This window comes from Tyto alba, unplaced genomic scaffold, assembly GCF_018691265.1.
Source record: "Tyto alba isolate M040663 unplaced genomic scaffold, T.alba_DEE_v4.0 Super-Scaffold_20000042, whole genome shotgun sequence".
NCBI classification, from domain to species: domain Eukaryota; kingdom Metazoa; phylum Chordata; class Aves; order Strigiformes; family Tytonidae; genus Tyto; species Tyto alba.
This window is the reverse complement of record NW_024881293.1, coordinates 7,124,684-7,149,980: the sequence shown is the minus strand read 5'-3', so window position 1 is coordinate 7,149,980 and position 25,297 is coordinate 7,124,684. Positions and strand designations below refer to the sequence as shown.

At 39.7% G+C, this 25,297-nt stretch overlaps 2 protein-coding genes across 12 annotated transcripts in view; one reads left to right on the top strand and one right to left on the bottom strand.

The window, feature by feature from the left end:
* The window catches only part of GABRD (gamma-aminobutyric acid type A receptor subunit delta), a 115,023-nt gene that overhangs the window by 6,933 nt on the left and 82,793 nt on the right, over positions 1 to 25,297 (bottom strand). For 4 of the 6 annotated variants that reach the window (XM_033007741.2, XM_033007740.2, XM_042794311.1 and 1 more), the window contains 9 exons: positions 23,358 to 23,463; positions 18,183 to 19,339; positions 8,039 to 8,151; positions 7,393 to 7,460; positions 6,288 to 6,508; positions 5,386 to 5,468; positions 2,962 to 3,099; positions 1,889 to 2,044; positions 1,094 to 1,305 (listed from right to left, as the gene is read on the bottom strand). In XM_033007741.2, coding sequence (XP_032863632.2) covers positions 1,094 to 1,305; positions 1,889 to 2,044; positions 2,962 to 3,099; positions 5,386 to 5,468; positions 6,288 to 6,508; positions 7,393 to 7,460; positions 8,039 to 8,151; positions 18,183 to 18,250 — 1,059 coding nt within the window. In that variant the 5' untranslated portion in view covers positions 18,251 to 19,339; positions 23,358 to 23,463. Of the gene's footprint in view, positions 1 to 1,093; positions 1,306 to 1,888; positions 2,045 to 2,961; positions 3,100 to 5,385; positions 5,469 to 6,287; positions 6,509 to 7,392; positions 7,461 to 8,038; positions 8,152 to 11,679; positions 11,717 to 18,182; positions 19,340 to 23,357; positions 23,464 to 25,297 lie in introns of those variants that run through there. The other 2 variants (XM_033007743.2, XM_033007744.2) reach the window with 2 other exon arrangements.
* The window catches only part of CFAP74 (cilia and flagella associated protein 74), a 90,560-nt gene that overhangs the window by 16,064 nt on the left and 49,199 nt on the right, over positions 1 to 25,297 (top strand). For 2 of the 6 annotated variants that reach the window (XM_042794303.1, XM_042794310.1), the window contains exon 4: positions 14,453 to 14,536. The exons of 1 other annotated variant lie outside the window; for it this stretch is intronic. The gene's annotated coding sequence lies outside the window, so the exon portion shown is untranslated. Of the gene's footprint in view, positions 1 to 13,951; positions 14,090 to 14,452; positions 14,546 to 25,297 lie in introns of all 6 variants that reach the window. 3 more of the 6 variants (XM_042794305.1, XM_042794306.1, XM_042794304.1) reach the window with 3 other exon arrangements.

Genomic DNA, 25,297 nt, shown 5'->3' with positions numbered 1-25,297 from the left:
GTTATAATTTTACATGCTCTGAATTACCAAGGCACGGTTGAGACAGCATGCTTAGGCTCTCCTGACTGAAAATAATGGACTGCCTTTATGGAGACAGTTATCCCATTGTGTGGCCAAAACCAACAGGCAGTTCTCAGGCTCTTGTCAAAGTTGAGAGAATGTGGAGGTGGGACAGAAAATTAATACAGATCAGTTGTATCCACTACAGCTTAATAAAATGAAGTAATAATAATCATAAATAATATCAAAGGTGCCAGAGAGTTCAAAAATATGTAGGCCTGGACTACAAGTTGTGAACTGTCAAAAAAAAACATTCCTTAATCAGTTCAGTCCGCTTCATCACTAACATGCATGTACATACATGGAGAAAGCAGCAAAGCCAGCTGGAGCTCCTGGAAGAAATTTCATCCATGGACTCCTTCGTTGAGTTTCATTTGGCTTCATATTTATATAACTTAAATCCATGCTAATTATATCTGTATTTACCTTAGGCAGTTTAGGTGTAAAAAAATGTAAACTCCAGGGGACAACATTCAAGATGGCAGGCCTAGCTTTTGTTTTGCTGACAGCATTTTATCATGATGTAGCAGAGCTGGAAGAGTCTTAGCAGAAGCAGCTACTAAAGAATACCTTCTGAGAAAAGGCCTTTCTTCCTCATCTCATGTAATACTGTCATAAGGACTTTGCCCTGACCCTACAGGAGCAACTCAAAGTTACCATAACTTACACTTAGGACTGGACAAATATCAAGGGGTCTAAATATATTCTAAAAGTTTAAGACGTACAAATCCAGTTTAAGACATAGTTTGCCTCTCTTATTCATTCTCTCTTATTCTCCATTTCCTATCTTAAATATAGCAACAAACCATGTAAGAATATGTTGTCTTTAGTGCTAACCACGCTGCAAGGGGAAACTGGGAAACCAAGCAGTTGTATCTGGTTGCTTGTCATATTAATGTGACAAAAGAATTAATGAGGAAATTTTTATTTTTTTTATCGAAAGGGGTAGAAGAATTTGCTTCCATAGTTGAATAAGATCACAATGCAAGGTGATTGCTTTTGCAAAGTTATTCACAGTATTACACTTACTGACCTCTCCACTCTGCCTTCTCGCTTTTATCTTGTTCTTTTGCTTTTTCATGTAGTCAGCATTGAAATGTGCAAATGCATACTCTACCAGTGCAGCGAAGACAAACACATAGCAAATCCAGAAGTAAACATCAAGCGCCTTGATGGCAGATGCTCGTGGAAGCGAAGATCGGGCACTGACCATCAGTGTAGTCATAGTAAGAACAGTAGTTATGCCTGCAGTGTAGTGTGAGAAAGTTTACTTTAGGTTTCAAAGCATACACTGTAGTAAGTGTATTTACTAACCTGAAGCTGAGGAGTATTTTCACAGTAGAAGCCCCTTAGTAGTGTGGCTTCCAATTTGCGAAACGGGAGCTTGTAAAAAATGGTGCATTTGTATGACTAAGGCACCTTTGAATATGTTATCCTTGCTTTTGGTCTAGATCAGAACAAAACCAGGACTTAACCCTCAAAAACTTTTGTGTCTGGACTTGCAACCCTTACGCAGGGAAACAGATCCACAAGCTCTAGGAACATTTTTTGGTCACTGCCCCAGTTCCTTCAAATCAGTTCTTTCATGCACCTCCCTCACAATCACTTTTGCTTTTAACCATCTTCAGACTGTTCTTTACTGAGGCAGCTGCTCAGATAGCATGACAGAAATTAAAACATGGAGGAAGTCTTTTAGAAGACCCTCTCTTCTGCAAATGTAAACACAGTACTCATAAATACACCTTTATGGAAAATGAGGATTAATTATCAGAGAGCATAATTACAACTTCAGCGTACCCTTCCCTGTTAGTTCCCCAATCTGTCTTACCTAATGACACTCTGGCAGGCACAGCTGACTGACTGATCCAGAAGGATACCCACGACATGGCCACTAGTAAGATAGAAGGGACGTAAGACTGAATGATGTAAACTCCTCGGTTTCGCCGAAGGTGGAAGTGGAGACTGAGCCTGGGGAACTGACCTGCTGGAAAAAAGAGCAGACAAAGAAAGATTCTGACTGAGTGAATGACAGTTACACTGATACTCAAAATAACATTGCCTATAATGACACAGCTCTACATTCTTACGCATCTTTCAGATAAGGATCACAAAAAGCTTTTTGAAGTGTTGTTCAATTAGTCTTCATAAACCCTGCATAAGGTACTGCAGTTCTTATCAGCACTGTTAGCTGAGAATAGGTCAACTGATTTGTCTCAGGTCATATCAATGCCAGATCTGAAAATAAAATCATAAGCCTTCTCGAATAACAGTATTGCTTCAAAATGTGTACTGTCTTATCATCTGCTGTAGAAAGTCCTCCAGATACTAAATTTAGATTTTTTAAAAGGCCAAGTTAATTTCAAACTCAAAAAAGATCTTAGAGGAGATGTGCAGCATAAATGAGACTCTGAATACATGAAAGAGGATGAAAAATCAGCGGGAAATAAATTACTCCAATCTTTTACAAACATTGCAATAAACCCAGCGATACGCATACACACCACTGACTTCTACTGGATAGAACTAGAATGATCTGACTGTATGTCATAAGCCTCATAACACTGAGGCTAATGGAGATTTTTCTTTATCCAGAGTTGCAAATTAGGTCAAGAAAAGGTGAGCTATACCTCAAGTGTTTTTTATCAAGTGCTGTCTGGGTAGTCCATGCAGTATTTCGTCAAACACAGAGCGAAAGGACATAATATGCTACAGTGGCTACCCGAAGGCTCAGCAAAGGTTGGCTTTTTTTACAAGTGTAAGCTAAAGAAAATGTTTATCAGAAACCTGACAGGTCTTAAATTAATTACTTAAGAAGAAGGATTTTCTATTATAGATACAGGAGGTTTCCCTATGCAGGAAAAAGTCAGATACTGTCCCTGAGCTGAAGACAGATCCTGTTACCAGATTTGAAGTTCATCATTTCTGTTGTGAACTGGTAATTGGTAATTGTGAATTGAGCAAGCTGCAGCTTATCCAGCCCATGGATCTCCTCTTGGTTTTCTGACCAGTGGTAGACGATATCCTCTGAAGAGTAGCCATCTGCCAAAAAAAAGCCGAATAAACACTAAGTTTGAGGAAGAAATTAAGAACTTAGAGGGCTCATAGTGCAAGTCTTCCAATTCCTCTCCTATGCTGATTTTCATCGGTCCACTGCAAACATGCTGTGATTCAGTCTGGATAATCCACTATCCTGGCAACATCAGTGCTGCCAGTGTCACATTGGGGAAGCTTTCCTACAGGGAGAATAATCCAAGTTGATTCACACTGACTAGCAATATGTGCTGTGGCACAATGCACTTCAGTGTCATGAGAAATATTCAAATTATCTCTCAAAAAGCTCATTTGCATACTCACTTAAAGTAGAGTAACTGTTACTGTAGCACTCAAATTAGCCTACTTACCCTGCACTGTGCTGGGATCTGACAGTCAGAAATTTCTGATTGTAAAAGAAAATAACTGCCAAATCTAATCTACTGATGCCTATCTTCCTGAAGACAGATCAGAGTATAATTTTGTACTGCAAGTCTATCTCCAAGTTCATCCATTGATTTAATGAAATAAGTACTGTCAGGCAGTGTCAGGAAAACAGATTTCCTTTGTCAGGAATTCCCCCAGTCTTCTCAAAAAGTATGCAACCAGTTGGCTCTACAGCTCCCCTTGCAAGCCCTGGAGTGCTTTTACAAATGGACACTGCATGAAAGAAAAGTATACAGCCGAATTGTTTGTATGAATCCTCACTTTTGGAAATAACTGTTAGGGTCTTCCCCTGGCTTAAAGTATTTTAATAAGAAATCAGTACCTATGCAAACTGCCTATGCATTGTTTTTCTGTCAGTTCTCCTCCTAACAGTTTTTGAACTTCCTTAATATTTTCAAATCAAAATGACAAAAAGGTATAGGCTTCAAATTCTTGATTCCAGAAATTCTAGATTCTTGAAAGCTTTGTAAGAAAAGGTGTGTAGAGAACAGAAAATCAAATTCGTGCATCCAGTTAGAGAACAGCAGTATAACTCAGACCCATGTCCATTCTGAGATGTACCAGGTAGGCTGACAGTCACTATATCTCTCAGCGTATTAATGCCTGCAGCTTGGCACGGGTGGAAGCTGGAAGGTAACTGTGAGGGAGAGGTACAGAGCACCAGGGACATGAGAGAAGCAGGGGGATACGTATGAGGGGATTTATGTAATATGCAAATCCATAGGAAATCTATCTTTGCTAGTTTTGCTGTTAATGGACAATTTGCTACTAAACCACTCATTTGTTTAAAGAGGCTTTATTCCTACATGTTTGTTTCACTGAAATCAAAACCTTCAAATTCAATTAAAAAATTCAACCACCATCAAAACTGCCTGCAGGACTTGCTGGGAGAGAGAAATGATTGCTGGTTCACTGTCTGCTGCCTCTGCATTTGCTGATTACATAAGTAAAACTGTAGATTGCTATTTTTGACAGTATAAAATGGTATTGTGGTTAATTGCCCAGAAAACAAAGTCAGTACTAAAAAAGAAAAAGAGAAACTTGCATCAGTTGGCCACTGGATCTGCTCAGGAACTGGTATCAACAAATCTCTGAAACCCTGGGGACCTGTCGACTCCTTGATATAAAAACCACAAAAGGCCAGATTCATTGTCATTGATTGGGTGGCCTCTGCTTGCATCAGTGCTGAATTTCATTCAGAAGTATTAATGCTCGTGGGAATTATGTGCTGATCATAGATAAAATCGAGGTTGGACAAAATACAAATGCATTTTTTACCCTCCTTTGTGAGTACAAATGAATTGTAAGCCAATCCATGAAGTATTATGATTAATTTCTGTGTGATTTCTACAGGAATGCCTAGGCAAGCTGAACAGCTATGTAAGGGTTAGTCACAGTGGCATTCATTAAAAGCAGGGAATTCTTTCTTTTTCCTGTTTTTTCATAAAGAAAAAAAAACACATAAAATTTTGCCTGTGGGCTTCTCTACTTATTCTCACTGGATTTGATGCAAATCTCAGTAATGACAGTGACTGTCACAATTGCACTAGGTTTTACATCAAGCACAAGGTTCCAGACATTTTTCAGCAGGCTTGTAGGTCGTTCATCCTCACTAGATTAAATTCCATAGTTTTGAATTGGATCGGAGCTGAACTGGTATTGAAAAGTCCACAGTCTAATGCCCCACACAGAGAATGAAGGGATTCGTGTTTGACCCTTTATTTCTAAATCCTAAGTCACCCCTTACATTTCATTGACTAAAGCAGATTCATTCCAGCAAGCTAAGTACCATATATTCAGGCTTTAAACAAAAGACAGATTATATGAAACGCTGTACTCAGCCCTTACAGCTCTCCAAATCCAACATGCATTCTTGCTCATCCATTGGATACTTGGAAAGGTCCATGTCACAGGCCACTGTTGAGGTAATCCTGTTTCAAGCAATGTGAACACCAGTTAGTTGCATTCAGATAGAGCCTTTTCCTCAGAATTCAAAAGACTAAATGGAAAACTTTGAAACCTTAATACTAATACAGGAAATTATTTTCAAAATCCTTACAGCTATTGCCTTTACTAAGTCTGTGGGAAACCTAAAGGCAAGGGGAAATTGAAGAAAGGTCAAATAACTTCTCTACTGTCAGAGAACGCTTCAGCTACATCTGATAAGAAAAAGGACTTTTCTGAGTCAAATCTACTCCCTTCCACTGTCCCCAAGATCACTATCAATACCTTAAGGGTGACTTTAGACTTAAAATTTCGAGGTGCACACTCATTATTTTTTAGAACATTACACAATTATCTTTAAATGCAGCTCCTGAGTTCTAGCAAGAACACTCTTCCGAAGTGAGGAAATACTACTTTGTTTGAAAATGGGGAAACTGAGCCTAATTGAGGCTCATGGATCCCTTGAAAAATAGTGAGAGAGTGGAGAACAGAATCTTTGCTCTGTATTCAGCATCTCCTTGCCTGGTGACCCAAATAGTTATGAAATGCTTATCTCCCATTAAGGACATTCTGAAAGTGATCAGTGATTATGCAGTGGAAAATGTTGTAGTGTTGCCAAAGATACCTTCCTGGCAGTGTAATTCTTGTAAAGCAAAGGGATCTCTGGTAGGAGTCACCAGTACTTTCTTCTGTTTTAAATTTATAATTATTTTAGGAAATCATCCTAGAAAAACTGAGTGATTACTTTATAGTCTGTTCAAAAAATTAATACATGATAGAGTACACTTGCACTCTTTCTTACTCACCTGATGCTGTATAAAATGACTCCATCTGGCTGGAGCCTGATAAGTTTGTTTTCCACGGTCACATCATGGAACCAGGCAGACTTGGCATTTACTATGAAAGTATCTGGCAACCAGAGCTTGTCCACAAACCGGCTGTCTAAGCCCAAAGTTTCATTGGTGTGGTTGTAAGACAGACGGTCATCTCGCCAGCTCTGGTGCAAAAATACCGTCATGGTATATTCCTATGGCAAGAGAAATCCTGATTAAAAAGTGATGCTAAACAAACACAATGATAATGTCTTGGATCTTTTTAAAGATTTTTAAAATCATTTTATTGGCCTAGAAATGTATTAACTGCTTCCAGTGCAAATAAGTATTTTTTTACTTGGTCAACCATAGAGCTGCCTAAGCATTTTAATTTCTGTCATATGCTTCTACCATGGATAAACCCAAGATATCAAAAAGTGATTCAGTGTCAGTGCTTTATATAACATGTTGCAGGAGTTGCATATGTCTTAATGAAGAAAATCAGTTTATGTATCTCCACAAGTACAACTTTGCTTTTTTTAAAGGAAAACTTAAAAATCAGGTAAAGTTATTGAAAGGATGAAGGGAAAGTAAAAGTTTGGGGCTTAAAATTAAATCTACTGTGTTTCAGAAATGCTGTTCATCCATGCCTATGCTTGTTTATGTGACTTGCAAGTTGTTATACTCCACTGCTTTATTGGAAGATCTTTACACAGAACAGAAGAGCATCTCACAACCAATCGTTTCCTTAGCTTCTTTTTGGAATTAGCTGTGGTGAAAAGGAATGTGAGCAGAAGTTGGCATTAATGCTTAAAATTAGGCTTTGTTAGTAAGTGCTGCACAGATCCAACCTTACTACCTGTAGTAAGACATCTCAGCGACTTATACATGGCTAGGTTCTTGTAATTGCCCATGTCTGCCAGAAGAGACTCTGCCTGTGTCTTAAAATACAACGTATGATCTTTGCAGTATTTTCTTGTGGTAATTTCTCCACTCCAAACACGTTGGGGATCAGCTCTCTCTATCTAGTTAGTTTTCTACACTTTCTGTCATTGCAGTACATACATTCACAACTTGGTGGGTTTAACTTACAACATACCATGTTCACTTCTGAGATGTGGTCAATGCTGGCTACTTCAATTGCAAGAGCAACATTAACAGGAGGACCTGAGAAAAAAATGTTTGAATGGGGTCATTTACATCACCATAGTACCTATAAAAATATAGACGACCCAAGACTGTTAATTCTTTCATACAGAGTGAATTCATAAAAGTGTTTTACATGCTAAAGGGCACTTTCCAAATAAAATCTTAAAGCAAGAGATTTAAATCTTTTACAGATTGCATCCCCGATTTCCAACAGAACACCTCACTTTAGTGATAAAGGACATGATATATAATCACAACTACTAAAAATTATGGAATCCTTTCTGGAAACCACATCATCTTGTTTAAGACAGCACAACTTCAAGCAAATGCAGAAATTATCCCACTTAAAGGAATTCAAAATTCCTTCAATTTAGATACCAGGGATTTAAGAACTTTATCAGCAACAACACTGTGTTGCTAAATTCTGTTGTAGTGTCTTTTTTCAAAATCAAGCAAATCATTGATTGTTTTTATTTCCAGTGTCCAAGTAGTAGATAATCACAACCTTTTAATCATATAGAGGATGATGTTCACATAAACATCAGAGTGTAGAAGAATTGTAAGAAACAAAAGAGACGTTATTCTCAAAGTCTCACCTCCAATCCCAGGCCTGAAATTACGTGCATACCCTTTCATTAAATCATCCAGGTTGGGTAACCAGGATATTTCGATGTTGGAACCTATGTAATCCCCGATGTCATTCATAGCTCTAGGTAAAGAGAATAAGTATCTTTTAAAACTTGGCCATGTTTACAAACAGAAAAATAGAAGAAAATGGAAGACATTGACTTCTTTTTCACCAGAGACCACCTACAGTATAATCAGCTATATCGGTAATTTAGTGGAAAAATACTGTGTCTATAGATAGGAAAACCATTTCAGATGTTTCTATTTGAATCAAAACATATTTCAGGCAAGACTGCGGCCTCTTTCTGAAATATAAGCACATACTTTTTTAAGGTTTTTTCTTTTTAAAAAATAAGTAAGGAAAAAAATATTTAGGAATGTAAAGAAAACATGAGGGAAGCCAAGATACTTTGTATACTGCATAAAATGCATCTGTGGATGCTGAAATGCAGCTATCTGGGGAGCAGGACACGGCAGCTGTGACAGCTCCTCGTACCACTATGGAACAGCTGAGATTAAGAAGGCTGGTATATTGTCAAATGTGATGAGAAAACAGTAAAAGTTACACAGCTGGAATTTGGATTTAACATCTTCAATGCCATGAAAAGGGCCGCAGAAATATGAAAAACAATGCTAACAGAAGGTGTACAAACACCCGAGAACTGCAAAGATACGATCAAAACGGAGATCTCTCTTAGAAAGTGAACAGCTGAAGGCATGGGAGCACCAAAGGGGACATCCCCCACGGCCCCGACCCAGCACGGAGCTGCCCATGGGCCGGCCCCACACCTCGGCTGTGGTGCTGGAACTTGGAGGTGCTGTCCATGCTACCTGAAGCCCCAGTGGTTCTCCCTCTTTCTGAGCCAAAGAGGTGGCTGCCTGGGTCCAGGCAACTCAAGGGCCTCCACAAACCAACCTCGAGAGGGGCCCCTGGTTCTGCAGTGCGAGGAGCTGCCCACAGCGCTGAGCCCAAAGGATTTGGGCATTGTCCTGGAACCTGCGGTGTGCTCCAGGATCTTAGAGATGCAGAGGCACAAGTCCTGGCTGTGGGCCTGGATTTGGGGCCATTCTCATCCATGGTCTGAGTGGTGAGGTATCCATAGCACTGCAATGGATACCTCACTACCTTCCACAGGTAGTCCCTCTCTACCTTCTCAGAGGTACCCCAGAGTTTTGGTCATATAGGGGTGGTTCCATCATGCTGGGAGAGCCCCAGCTCACCTGCTTGTGCTGTTTTGCACTTGCCAGCATCAGGCAGTGTGGGTGTTTGGCTGTCTGTCCTCAGGTCAGGAGTGTGGGATGCTATAATGCACACATCCTTTTGTAGTAACTCTTGGGACCCGCGTGAGCCACCGAACAGACAGTAGGTTTTGTTTGGGAGGTAATGTGTTGCTGTCAGATTTGTGCGGCATGCCACAGTCCCCCTCCCAGAAATAAGGCTCCATCTCTCAGGTGCTAGGCATATGCTTCTTTCTGATCCAGTGATGCTCCTTGAAGATACCAGCACAGTTTCTTGTTGCCATTTTCTACCACGCGGCAGATGCTAGCCCTTCAACCCTCCCAGTACAAGCAGTTATGTGGATATCCCACAATCTCTTATAAACAAAGGCAAGCTTATATTGTCTTTGTCACTGTTTAAACTGAGCTGACAGACTTCATTTCAAGAAGATTTGTGCCTGCTCACACAATTCCTCTTGCCAGCACTGTGATTGACATGACAGGAATAGATAAATGAAGGACTGTGACAACGTCTACCACAACTATTTGCAAGGAGAAAAATTGCCAGTGGTTTGAGAGGGCCTATATCTGAATGCATGTACTATATCAAAACGGTCTGAGCACTGTTTTAGCATCTTCCACTGCGTCCAGCAATAAATACAGCATTTGAGAGAGATGTATCACTAGCAACAGAGAAGAAACTCATTAAACATCAATGAAAAGCTGGAGAATAATATACCATAAACATATTCTGCCTTGGCACTTATGTAACTTTCTTAGAGTATTCATGTGACATTGACCCACATAAAGCACATGGTTTTTCTCTCAAAATATGCCAGTCTGGGCATTCAGCTCAGCACATGCAGTTACTGCTAGCACAGTAGCCGAGTATCCTACAATAACCAACTCTCCTTCTCACAGAGGACTGAAAGAACAATCTTTGATTGCCTTGGTCATAAAATTCTTGCCCCCTCATGTATGGAGCCAATTATATAAGGAAGGAGTTGTGGGGTTACAGTGTATGAATGTACATTCTGAGCAGCAGAGACACTGAAAACTTCCATTAATGGAGATGCTAAAGCTTAAGTGACCTTAAAGCACAGGGACACTGCTCCAAAGTGAAACTTCATTAGTTCACAGCAAAAAGTTAAAATTTGGAATACATATTAAATTGTATTTATAATGTTTCCTTGCCATGAGCACACTGCTGTACATTCATCTCACATGTCTATCTTGGGTATTTCTCAGGTTCCTGCATCTCTTCTGAGTAAGGATCTTGGAAGACTCAGAGCCATATTTTCAGCTACGTAAATTGGAATAACTTAATTGTTTTAGACAGGGGTTTGAAGATTTATAACAGATGTTGACAGAGTTTTTTCCTTCTTTATTGGGTCTTATCAACTATATAAACACTTCTTTCTATCAGACTGCTGTTTCATATGAGCTCGTCTTTCAGTCATCCAACTGTCAGTTTTTACTAAAATTAAATTTTAGTTTCATGATACTTGGTAAGATCCAGATGCTAAGGTCTAACTTTCTTCTGCAATACCATCAAACATTGCAGTTCAGAAATGAATTTCTTTTCTTTTACATTCACTACTGTATTTCTGGAAATTCTAAGGCTATCACTTAATACAGAAAACATTTTTTTAAATTAAGGCCTTGGCAGATCAGAGAATATGTTGAAAGTATTTTGTTTAAAAACGTACTTACTTGTAACTTGTAAGTCTCAGCCACAGGTATGTAATGGTATTCCTAATCAGTAAAATATCTGAGCTCCTTTTATAGGTAAAGAATGATACTTTGAAGTCTTTCTGTAATTAGAGTAGATAACTAGAATATGCTTGAATAAATATAGCTGCCTAAAATCTCTTTGCCTTTTCAGTAGAAGATGGTGCTTTTCAACTCCTGTTGCTAAAACTGCAGCCAAGTCGTGTAAAGTGTGTTGGAGAATGGCTCAGAGACAAGGGTCCTGAGCCCACCGAGCAATTGTATGATCAGAGCCTGCTCTGGCTGCTGATGCTGGGCCCCACTAGGGTTTGCCTGCAGCTGCTCGCAGCTGCTGATACAGGAGGAATGTCAAGGACGCTTCAGCCCTGTGTACCTTGGTGTGTCGAAAACAGGTTAAGGGGAATTAGGAATAGTGGTCTGAGAAACCTAGTGTTATGGTAACGGTGGTCTGAGAAACATTGTGTTATGGTACTGTTGTGTATCGAAAACAAGTCAATAGGAATGAGAAATAGTAGCATGAGAAACTTAGTGTTATGAGAAGCTTGTGCTGTAAGCTAACTGCAAGTAGGTGGACCATGCGAATACGACATTTAGAGCTTAAGCCAATCAGCTAGTGACTAGTAGGCATAATAATTATCATTGTCTGTATAAATATATGTACCCTGGACCAATAAAGACACACGTTGATTGATGCTCTGTCCTCCACACTGAACCCGTCTTGGCGTGTCGTTCGTCCGCGGCTCCGCAAAAGTGTTCTGAAAACAATACTCGAGTCAAAAGGTGACTTCACCATAGGGACCTATCTGGCATGCCTGATCTGTGAGGATGGGAAAATGTAGCTTATGCTTCCTACATACACAATAGTACAAAAGTGCTAGGTAAAAGTCGTTGCAAAATTAGAGTACCATCTATATTTATGAGTACTCCACCTGAGAAAAATAATAAAACCAAACTCTGCTGCTCCCCGTTCACAACAGGTATTGCTACTTGTGTGCATCAAGAACTCATCCCCAGATAACTGACTTACCATCAGTCACTTGCTATAAAAGAAGTAATGTCACTATAAGAACTTCCAGGAGCCTCATCTTTTTTCAAAAAGCATTTAGAGTATTTAGCAGTTATCCTGTGTCGCTGTTCTATTTTAATGGCATTAAGGAGAGACACAGAGCTAGAAGGAAGTTCAAATGACAAGAGCTGGGTTAAAAACTGTAGGCTGTAGCTTTCCACGTGTTTTAAGCAGATTACAATCTAGAGGGAGTTTTACTTAAATATCCATGACACAATTAAAAAGAATCTTGTTTCTATTATTAATAAAGCCTTAGAGTCAGATCATCAGTGTAACAAATATGTTGAATTTAGTGGAGCTATATGCACTTAATACCATTGGGGTTATTAAAGTATTACAGCTAAAATAATTTTATGGCTAGATTTACTTTGTTGATATTTACACTACTGGTTCTTTTTAAAATTTCTTTGAAATGGGCAACAAAACTACTCTTACTCAGTTACTGCCATTCTCACACACTAGCATGGTGCTCACAGAACGGCTCCGGGATACTCAAAGAGAATATGTGAATCACAATAACCTACAGTTTCATTTACAAATACTTATCACTGAGTTACCAAATGCTTTTGCTAATATTAGGCTTTTTTTCATGCAGGTGATTAAGAGACTAGAGCATGTGTTATACGAGGAAAAGCTGAGAGCTGGGACTGTTTAGTCTGGAGCAGAGAATGTTCAGGGGCGATCTTATCAATGTATATCAACACACGAAGGGAGGGTGTGAAGAAGGCAGAGCCAGGCTCTTGCAGTGGTGCCCAGTGACAGGACCAAAGGCAATGGGCACAGACTGAAACTCAGGAGGTTCTGCTTGAACATCAGAAAACACTTCTTCACTGTGAGGGTGACTGAGGCCTGGGACAGGTTGCTGGGGGAGGTTGTGGTCTCCCTCCCTGGCAATATTTCAGTGCTAGGTGGACACAGTCCCGGGCAGTGGGCTCTGGTGGCCCTGCTTGAGCAGGGGGTGGAACAGATGATCTCCAGAGGTCCTTTCCAACCTCAACTGTTCTGTGATTCTGTGAACCTATATTGTACCTTTAAACTACCCAGGGATCACTTTAAACAGTTATATTCTTCAAATTACATTTTGTCAGACTGATATGGAGGCTGATGGAGCAAGGGAGTTAATACAGACATAGGAACTAGTGTAGCAGAGCGTGTATGCTTGGCTGTATGATTCAGCATTGTGTAAATGAGTCCAAGTTCTTGTGTCAGTCTGATATGCGTTCCTTAAGTCTGGGGTCATCCTAGGTCCTCCAGCATAGCAGAAATATTCCATTCTCCTCTTTTTTGTCCCTCAAGAATATTGAGGGAGAGGAGAAATAAAAAACTCAATAATATTATTCTACCTCTAATATTTCTGTTTCTTTTTTATCTGATGAAACCGAAAGTGTGAATATTAGCAGATAGTATAGCAGTCCTCAGTCAAAAATTATGACTTTGGAAAGCAGACCTTTATTTTCATGGCACTTTACAGGCCAGTTTGTGGTAACTCTTTTGAGCCATTACTCTAGACTTCTGTACATCAGATCCAGTGCTTTAAGGTTACATGAAGGGTGGTGGTAGAATTTCATTCATCCTTGATAAGCAGTTGGGATTATATATGGCCTAAAATATTATTCATTTATTGTATCTGAAAAAGGAAGACCAGCATAGGAAAGATGCATTGGAGGGATTAACTTTTCATAGTGTAAGCAGTAAAGATGAAAAGAAACTAAACTACTATTAGTTGATTCAGCAACTTCACTTCCTGACATAAGCTGCTGTAAAGCTTGTTCTAGTAAGAAAAGGACTGTGTAAAATTAAGCTATTGATTTGTAAAACTCAAGGGGCATAACAGCGCATCAAAAAGCTTATCTTTGCTTTGTACCAGGCCAAAGTGGGGTGCCTAGCTGACTGAATGGCAACATGGTCATGTATACTGACACTGCTCTGGAAGTCATTCCCAAGTCTAAAGCTGCAGAAGACAGATTTTTATTCACACTCTGATTCTGTACACATCTCATTTCAGGTAGATATATGGAGAATATATTTGCATCTGTCAATATCTGGAGTTTAAACATTGTGAGAACTTCAATAGAGCTTGTTAGCAGTAGAAGGCAGATTACTGCTGTTTAAACTACGAATAGTTATTTCTCTTGCACGCTAGATGAGAGGAAATCACCACTGATAAACCTGAAAAGTATGAGGTTCTTCCTTGTCTAACAAAACTGTCCTTGACACAGGTTAGGGAAAGCAACTCCAAGCAATGAATCTCAAATGACAATGAAATGCATCTCTTTTAGAGCTGAGTACTATCAGTTCTAGAATAAAAAGTACACATATCCCCAAATCCTTTTGTTCTGAGCTGACATCTTTCTCCCATCTGCTGCAGGACCATTGCATTCTACGAATGTGAAGTGATCTGGGGGAGAAGCATCAATCAACTTGGACAGCACATCTTTAAAGGGCTTGTCAGGAAAGTGAGGTATTAGCCTGTCTTCACTATCTTCCAGAACACTGCTTGAAAATGCTTGCTAGAAATTTATCAATATTACTTGAAAAAATCTGGTACATATTTAAATTACACCAAGGAAAGAGGCAATCTGTATGTTGTGTGTGAATGAGCACACTACAGCAGCTGAACAAGAGATAACATTAGCAATATTATTTTTGCATAGCAGTGACAAAAGCTCAGAAGCATCTTTAAGTCAGTGGCCAATGAGATGCTGATTTTAGGTCACACCTGTAGGGAGAATGCACCAACTGGTTTCTGACAAACATATGTATCAGTAAGATGTGGAAAATCACTTTTTGCATCTCATGTATCTTATTTAAATTTGTTACCCTGATTCTTTTTGGGCCTGTGACGTAGTCGTTAAACAAATCTTTTAACCTGGTAGATGGAAATAACAGTTTGACTGATACTGAGGATTGGGATGGAGTACATTTCATTTTCTTTAAGATAATCTTTTGTGGGCAAATGTTCCAGATGCAATTGCCACTCAAGAAAACATCTTCTTGGGAAAAAGAATAGGAATATCCTGCAAGGTCAGTGAACAGTCTGGTCTCTGTCAAACTCCAGAATTATCCAGAGCAGTATGTATAGCCTTCCCATCTGCCATTCCAGACTCCAAGTGAAGCTCGCTGTAAATAGGTTTTGTATTTTGAAATGTAACTGAAAAAGCATTAGGCTTAATTCACGGCAACCTTTGGAACATAAAAGCCCTTATTTCTTCTCTGTGAGTTTTAAGCTACAGAAAATGGACCACTCTTTGCATATATTCACGTGTTAAAGCTGCTCTGTTTCCATGATTAGACAGAAAAGGCTGGGGGAGACACAACAGCAGAAGAACAATTCTATGCAAGCGTATAGAAGTCATTTAACACAGCAGAATCTTAAATATAAGAGATACACATATTTTTAATTAGAGAATTAAAATTCGTCCAGTAAAGAATGACAAAGTACAGACATATGCCCCAAAACTCCTATCAATAGTACACTTTCTTCAAATGAAGAAATACTTCACTAAGTATTTCAGCAGATGATCTCATTCACTATGACACATTTATTATTGCAGCATCCACAGCATATCAAACTCTGACAAAATAATGGAAACTACAGTCTTTGCCCCAAAGAGCTGTCAGTCATATAAAAGCCAAATTTCTTGCCACTAATCACTGCCTCAGGCAGACCAAAAAATACTTTTTAAAAATGTTTACCTGAAAACAGCACTGGCATAAGTAAGATGTGCTGACTTAAGCTGAATTCGGCTCATTTGCTTCAGTCAAATAGCACACATGACAGAGATACTGCTTCAAATACAGCTCTCTAACACACCCTGAAAGGATATTCAAAAATGCCATGAGGAAGCAGGCTATATGTATTCCCCACTTCCCTCCTCTGCCAAACCTTAACATTACTTTAATGGGTAGTCTTGCCTTTGGGAAGTCTTACGTCATACCACTGAGTTCAGAACTCGCTGAAATGTTCTTCCTTCTCTGAGTATGTTTTTGCTTCCACCTGCCAATATTCAGTCCACACAATTCACAAGCAGAGAACTTGGTGGTGTTGGATGGCCTCTGTCATTGTAACCACAGATCACATGACATTCAGAAAACAAAATCAGAGCAATAAAATGTAGCTATTGGAAGTTTTGCCCATTATTATAAAACCACAATATTAATAAAATACTACTCTTCATAAAGGCATCTGTTACCAAAAATAACTGTATGTCATATCATCTTACAGCACTCCAAGGAAGAAAAATAAGGGAGGTAATGTGTTTCTTGGGCCCTTACAAGAGGAATTATTTCATAGGTCATCTATATTTGAGTAATTTTCCTGATGCAGGGATAAAATTTTGTTTTAATTCTGTTTAACTCATCAACAGTACACATGTAAGCAAGGTTACTCACTTTTTACAAGATTAAACAATGTCCTGCCACAGCCATGCTAAATCCTGCATCTTCAGAGAACTGTTGTACTAACCAGAGCAGCTTTCTCTGACCACTGAATGTCTTACACTTTGGCATATTTAGAGAACTACTACAAACTGAACAGCTGGCATTTCACAAGCCAGAATTTGCCTTGCCTTACTCTTTGCCATGAGTATCTATATTTCTAACAAACAAGTCATCACTATTGTGTAACTGGAAGAAGAAAGTCAAATAACTAGGTAATTAATCCAAATATAAAATAATTTATCCAGCAAATTATAGGTTGCACATATCCTGGCAGTTGCTGTGCCTAGATACAGACCTTGAAGATAGAGGCTTGAGAAGGCTGATTCTTCCTTAAAATTCTGTTTTTTCTTCTTTTATACTCAAACACCACTTTTCAAACAAAATATTTAATGCTAGCCCAAGTGCAGATAAATAGGATCATTACAATTATAGGCAAGATCTTGATGCCCTTAGGCCATAAGCAGTATTTTTTCTGCCTTTACTGTACTACGGGATTGCTTGAGAGGATGAGGGATCTGATCCTGGAAAACAGATTCAAGGTCACAGGATAAATCATTATGTCAGTCCTGAATAGCAGCAGTTGACTTGACACTTCCTCTAATGCAAGATCCTTTTCCTTCCCAGTGAAAAAATCCGATCCCACTAATTAATTCCAAAAACTGTAACAGCAATGTTATGTCTTACTACAATTATCACTTTGCTTCTTATACTCCTCTCAAGCTATTAATAATGTCTACAAAGTAGAAGTAGGAAGACCCCTTTAATACCACAGCCATCTCTGCGCCGGATGATGTAGGCATGTTTTTACATGCAGCAAGTTCTTTTTTACTCCCCCTTCTATTTTCATTGCATAATCATGGCAAGCTTTTTCCACATACAGCCTCCAGATCTGTAGAGAATATATAGAGAACATAGCTGGTTGCCTAGCTAACACCTTCAGAATAAATGTGACTGAGAATTGCAAACATAGATCTTTACAATTCATGATTTTAAGAAATGGTTGGTGTTCCTCAAATGTTTTTTTCTAAGCTCTCTGCCAGTCTCTTCCTCTTAAGTTCAGAAGACTTAATGAACCCGACAGAAAGGAATGACTGTACTTTGGGGTTTTTAATTGTGCCTGTGGAGGCCCTAAGTGAGGATGTTCAGTTAGTACCCCACTGGTTGTACTGGGTTTTATGGAAGAGTTTCATGTTCAAGCAGGCCCCCTACAGAGCTGTTTAGGGGGATGAGGCTGTGCTGGGATGTGCAGTGCCATTGCAAAAAGTGATTGCCCCCAATTTAGAGTAAGTACCCTCGAGAAAAGTCTTCCACAGGCATCCTGTTAAAAACACACCCTTGATTAACCAAAGAAACTACTGCTTAGTTGGCAGAAGTGCCTCCTCTGCTAGAAAAAAAAGAAGAAAGAAAGAAAAAAAAAAAAAAAAAAAAGGCACATTGAGGAAACTCTTCAGTCAAGCAGTCAAGACCCCTTTTCCTACTGAACACTCACTCGAGCAGTGGTAGCCCTTACACGGAGAGCAACCCTGGGCAAAAGGGGGACCGATGGGCAGGGGAGAGAGTACCAGCTACAGCCAGAGCTGGCATTTGGCACCCCAGCCACCCGGAGAGAACGGCTGCCTAAGGCCACTCTAAGAAGGAAAGATAAGGCGTTGTCTTACCTGATACACCTGTGCTGCTGGGTGCACAGTAGAACCAAGGCAGGCAAAACCCAGGTAAGAAATTCCATTTTCCTCCCATTTATTAGAGAGTGGCAAACAAAACCCGGGCTCCCTGGCTCCCTTGGCAGCTCCAGAGCTCCAGTAGTGTTGCCATCCTCGCTCGCCGGGCGAAGTTGCGGCTGAGTTGAAGGCAGCGCGGCGCGGCTCAGCAGCCGCCCCCCCGAGCCGCAGCCCGCCCGGGGGCCATGGCGGCAGCCCCCGGCCGCCCCTCCGCCTCACGCCCTCCCGGCTCCGCTGCCCGCCGCTTCCATCCCTCCTCCGCCGCTTTCAGAAACGCCGAGCTCTTCCTCCGAGCGCTCTGCCCGGCTGCAAAGCTCCTTGCTGCAAATAACCACCCGAACGAGAGACTAAGCCCACCGAGGGCGGGAGGGAGCAAACTAAAAGTGCTCCGGAGGTGCTAGACATGTCCTGCGCAAATAATCACAGCGGGGAGGAGGAGGGAGATGCAGCCCGAGCTAAGGGCAAAGGCGATTTCGCCATGGAGCGCAGGGAGCCCGGGGCGAGCAGGGAGAAGGGCGGCGGAGCCGCCGGCGGGGTGCGGGAACAGGCTGCCCCCGCCCCCTGCCATATGCCCGGGGCGACCGCAGCTGGCGAGCCCGCCTGCCAGCAGCTCGCCAAGGAATCTAAACGGGGAGGCGAGGCGGGGGTGGGTGGTCTGGTGAGGGGCGACCGCCACCTCTTCGCTTTCTGAAAAGCTGTCCCGGACTGTCGGTACGAAACCGAAAGAGGCAGAGCCAAGGTTTGACAAACTTCTGCCTCGTCGCTCTCGGATTCCTAAGGGGCTTCGCTAAAGTGAAACGCTTTCAGGTTACTTCAGCAAGCACGGAGCTGTGAAACTGCATTTGCAATCCTCCATCCCCCGGCTGCTCGGGGGCTGACATCGTTAGCACTCAATAACGCCGTGCACGTTTCCAGCTTTTGTGCCTTGCAAACTCTCGGGGACCTCTGCGCAGGAGGCTCAGCAGGGAAGCCCGGCCAGAAGGCTTTTCGGAGTTTGGGTTCATCTTTACTTGCAGGTCAAACTCGATTTTCTCCTCCATATTCGCTCTTTTCTTCTCTCCTCCTCCGCCTCCTCTGCTTTTTTGGTGCTGTTCAATCTAGAATGACAATTTTAAAACCAACCCACAAAGGAAACACTGAAGGAGACATGTTAAAGAAATTAGATGGTAAAGCAAAAGTGAATGTGCAGTAACCTTAACTGAAAGGATGCACTTGGGGTAAAGTGTTCCATTTATCTTTTCATATACTTAATTTTGTAGTATTATTTAATACCAGTATCTCAAATGGCAACAAAGAAGTGGTGGGTGCGGGGAATAACATCCCGGTGGGATCCAGGAGGAGAATAGATGTACAGATGTACACAACACATACACATGTAAGATCATATGTCATAAACGTGTAAGAATGATGTGGGGGGTTATTTTCTTTCTGATTTTCTTCCTCTGCACATTTCAGTGGTCATGCCTGCAGCTAATGCATGCTAAGGACGAAAACACCTAAATTTAAACTCAAGTAGTTGGATTGTTTTTTTTGGAGGAGGGAAACCAAAAGATTTTTAATGGAATTTACAGGATGACATACAGAACAGAATGGTTTTGTCTCTATAACAGAACAAATTTATACCTTTCAGGGTGTTCCCAGTTGACATTTTTTCATATTTTTCCTACTCTTAAGGACGGTGTTCCAATGAGCTTTGTACCTACTCTGAGAATTCCTTGGTATTGTTTTTCTCTGGCTAGACAGCTGTCATCCAATTTACTAGTAAAAAAGAACAGTGTGCTATGTCTTTGGCATACATCTGTAAAACCAGCAAAAATCAGCTGAGGCAATTTGTACATTAGAATGTGTGCGTATTTGTGTATCTTATACATGTATAACACACATCAGTGTGTGTGTGTATTTGTGTGTTGGTATAAATACATCATGGCAACACATGCTCGAAAGGGACAGACACCACTACAAATTGGACCATTAAAACAAGTAAATACACAATTGCAATCCTCTAAGAGTCATTACTGAAATAACTGTATTTCTACAACAACTACACTTAGTCACTTTGATCCCAATGAAAAGTTCTTTGCTGTCAATGGTTCTGATATTGAAAAAAAGAGGACAAGTTTCACCTACATATTTTCTCTAAATCCATTAAGCTAGTTCTCTTTCATCCTTCACCTTCTACCACTATGCTCCTTTTTCAGCAGCTCTACAGCCAAAACCAGTAAGATGACTGCCCACAAAATCTTCAATGCAATTGTGATGGGAATATGGATTTTAATAACCTTTTGGAAAAAAATCTGGTAATCGAAGTATATTATCAAGGTTCTGATTATCCCTGGAAAAAATTAACTGCCCCATTCATTTCACTGGGCATTGCATAGGGATATTTATCCAATTGCTGAAATAATCTTGAGTGATCAAGGTTTTATACCATTGATTTGGATTAATAGCATCGTCATGAATGAAAGAAATATATATGGGGACTTTTCTGTCACCACCATAACAGTGCCTGAGTTTAACAAAATCTCATGTTATTTTCACAGGACTGATGTAGCTACCACTTTGTGTCTGTACTTCAGAAAAAGAGATGTTTAGAGATCCCTTCCCACAAAATCCTGAAATAAATGTGCAACTTCTCTCAGATAAATAAATTACATTTGATGTATATGGGCCTTAATTATATCCTCTCTATCATACAGAAGAAGGACAAATGCTAGGTCATTCAGCCTTGGTTTTAGCTGATTCTGCACACAAATGCATATTTAAGCAAAATAGGCTGTTATATGTATATACAGACACATATGTGCACCCACACTCAAAATTAGTATTTCCCATTAGCCCAAGGGAAGAGAGGGGATAAAATAACAATGATCAACAATATGTTTATTTTCTTACAAATCTAGCAGAATATCCCAAACTCTTTATAGTCAATGACAGATTAAAATTGCTCAAGAGATAGATGAAAAAAACCAATTAAAATAGCTATGAAAACATCAAAACAAAACAGAATAAATAAACTCCCCAAATCTTTCTCATTTAATCCTCTGGAAAATAATTAAAGCTTTCCTTTAGCTACTGGCTTGGAACTGTCAGATATTCTTAAAAAGATGGCCTGTGATACTAGATGTTTCTTAAGCCTTTTTCTCACTCTACGAAATGACTGCTGCTCCTCAGTCCATCTGGCTGCAGGCACTAGCTTTTATGAAAATACCCATCCTGTGATCTGACCTTGCATCTGGAGCTCAGATGGATCCTCAGAGACTGCACGGGACCAAACCGTGCCCCACCATGACCAGGTTGTCAGGTCCCACTTACACAGCTTGGATCAAACTTTCATCTTTGCTGTCGTACACACAAAGCTAGAGTAGATCTGGCAAAGCAATGGAGTAACAACCAACATGGTACCTAGGTCAGTATTCCTGTATTATCTGACCATGTCAGTCTATCTAAAGTTGATGGGCTCCACCCACATCTTGACAATTTTACAAGTAAATATAATTTAAACATTATTAAATAATCGGTTATAATTATTACTGTATTAATAATTACTAATTTTTGAAGTATTTACTCTTTCTCAAGCAGTAAGCAAAGGTCATGACTTTGAAGTCATAGTTTACTGTCATTAAAACCAGAAACCCACATTTCAAAACCTGTAAAGTATTTTTCTTCTGGAGCATGTAACAGATGTGACACTTTCCTGATCCCAGTCATCCATACTTTTCTAACTGCTACCATAAAATAATTTATTGGAGGGCATAATTTGATGGGATTGAGGAGAAATATGCTCAGTGATTTGGGCCAAGTAACACGTTTTCATAGTCCTTATTTACCTCAGTATTTTGAGAGCATATCAAAAGGACACTATTTAAATCTATGTTACAGTTGCACTGCATTACCTGATATTCTTAATAGATTATTGTCTAAACAGGACAGGTGGTTTTACTGCCAGCAAAGTAAAGATGTCATATTGTCACATATAATTTTTAGAGGCAAAAAATGTACCACATGGATAATTGGTTTCACTCTCCCACGATTCCACATAAACAGCTCATGAAAGACTGTTGTGGCAACGTCACCAAATGTCTCTAGATATATAAATTACACACATAAGCCTATTTTTATAAATGAGATTTGGGAATATCAGTAGCAATTGCATGGTGGGAATATTTAGCTCATTTCAGAAGTTGTACTGTACTTGCACTGTATGAATGTCCCATGGCCCCAACACAAATTTGTCTGTATTTAATAAATATCAGTATAACCACAACATTAATTTTCCTTTCACCTAAAGCACTGGCTGACAAATCTAGTTTTAATCTGTTTCCAAATGTTCTGTAGAACATCCAGTTCCTCCCTCAGTCTGCATAGATTTTTTGGATAATCATGAAGCATGGCACGGCCAGACACTTTGCCCTCTTTTTCTTTCCTCTGTGCAACAGATTTGGGATGAAATTCCCCACTGAGCCAGGGCTAGTTCCAGGACTGGAGATTACTGCCTTGCTCCAGATGTGTTGCTCCCAGTGGTGCACTCCCAGCTGATGACATCCCAGGTCATTCCTCTGTGGAGTGCTCTGATAGCAAATGCCCCTCTCCTTCTTACTGCCTCTGTAAGGATGACTCATTTGTAAGATAATTATAATTTGCCAGTGTCTACAGTCCAACGTCGATGTGTATCATAGAATAGGCGCAGAGAAGTTGTTTTATGTAACTGATATGAACCACACTGCAAAAATTAAGATTCCATTATTGGCATGTCTTCCTGCCTAAAAGCTAGAAAGCTCCATATATGAGCTACTGTCACCTTGGAAACGTTCAGAAAAGAAATACCAACCGCCTGTGGAAGCGCAGTATGGAGCCGTATAGCAAACTGAACTGTCCAGTTCTACCAAGTTTCAAACTGATCATGAGGTGGTACTAAAGTAACTTCACTGAAATGCTTCTAAATTTAACTTCACAGTAAGAAAACAGTAGGATTTTAATTTATACATGCTTGCTCCGTTACCCAGTTTCTCAGAGATTATCACCAGTGGTCAGTGCCTACAAAATCCAGAGGAGTAGCATCAACCAATGCCTTTTTGTACATCTCCTGGAGCTTAAAGCTGGAATAGATTCACTGACCTTAAATTGATAGATGTAAGTTGTGGATTGGGAGCTAAGAACTTGTCTGGGTAGCCATAATTTAGCATCTTCAGGGGAACTGCAGGTATCTTCTCTCTTCTCAAATCTGTATGGGAGATAAATATCTAGATTACATTTCCCTAGTGAAAAATTATTCACCTGACACAAAATCACAATCAGTGGCCAGGAAATCATGTGGTCAGATGTACGTGGTAGCATGCACTCTGAAATGGCTGGTGCTGACTGGAAGGGGGCTGTTGTAAAACTTTAATATCAAAACATTTGGTATTTCTGTATTAAATTGGATTAGCAATTTGAATTTTGACCCAATTTAGAGTGAATTCTATGTCCACATTTCCTATGGAACGACAATTCAATTTCTAATCACCTCCAAATGCTACATCTCTGGCTGCAGCAGTGGTTATAATGCATTATAGTTTACAGCAAAGTCACATATCAGCTCTTCGTTTTTGACTCAAGTGCTGGTTAGGTTTTCAGGAACCTTAGAGGTTAAACTCATTTATTGCTGAAACTACAGTTAGCATTTTTTGGTGTTGTTACAGAAATAGTCCAAGCAGTTGTAAACTGGGACTGAATAAATACCTTAAATAAAAATATCCCAAGAAACTGAAAATCAGTGATATTACCAGGTGTTCTTACAAGTGCTTTCTTGAAGGGAGAAAAATGTGCTGGGATCTTTTACATCCTGACTATAGGAGTGTGAGAACTGGCAGGTTCAGAGTTAACAACAGTTATATCTATTCTAGATCTGCAGAGAGAGCTATACAGTTAATCACTGCATATTTTTAGCCTACATCTTGTAGCTTTAATCCTGCAAATGTCTGTATGTAATTTGTTTTATGTAATATGAATAGATGCCATAAAATCAAGATTCCACCATCTATATGGAGCTAAGAATGTCCATATATTTCTAAAGAATGATGACCTATAGCATAAGTAGGAAAATTAATTGGTCACTGTAAGTAATATATACTCTATACTGTGGGTGCCAGTGGAAATAAACACTTAGATTAGCAGCATGTGCTTATATGCATGGTATAAAAAACCCAGACCTTAATTCTCCTAGCAACTATAAAAAATTAGAAATATTGCTTACAATTGAGGAACATTTTCAATTAAGTAAATCTGAGAATGCTTTCTACCTCGATGTACAGATCAGTGTGTATTTCGGTATAGAGCTCTGATTAAGGAATGATATCCCAATATTTTAGTAACTGAATCACTTTGAATCTTTGATTAGCTGAATAGCACGTCATTTAGGCCTAGTGCCAAGAGTAAGGGGACAAGAATCTGCTTTTCTGTGAACTGTACTGTTCCTTAACTTTGTCAAGATAATACATGGAATAGAATAGAAAGGAAACCTGGTTAATCACCAAATGAAAGCTAAAATCTTGTAACTGAACACATGGTAGCAAACTTGCAGGTTCAGAAGATTCCTCCGAGGAAGAGAGTATTCCAACTGAGACACATTTTAGGAATACAGACTTCTAGCTTTACTATGTAAATTACTGAAATATCATCTAAATAATTTTTAATTTAGTGATTTTGTGCACACTTGTAATGATTATTAAAATGTTACAAGGAACCTCAAAACCTGCAGTTTCTACTGAAGCTAGAGGAGGCATTCAGAATGTGACATTAAATGGGCAGCATGACCAGTACATGATTTTTGCTGTAATTACCTTTAATTAGCAACTAATGGTGAAATCCTATTGTCAGAACAGTACAGGCTTGTTTCTCAAAATATATTTAAGACAGCTTCATTCTGGATTGAAACTCAGAAATCTTTAGTATTCTAAAATGGACATACTTCAACCTCAAATCTGTATGACTTCTGCATTGCAAAAAATTATGTGAATTCACTAGATTTTTTTTTAATCATAATGCCACCAACTTGCTTAAAATTTATAAATGTGTGT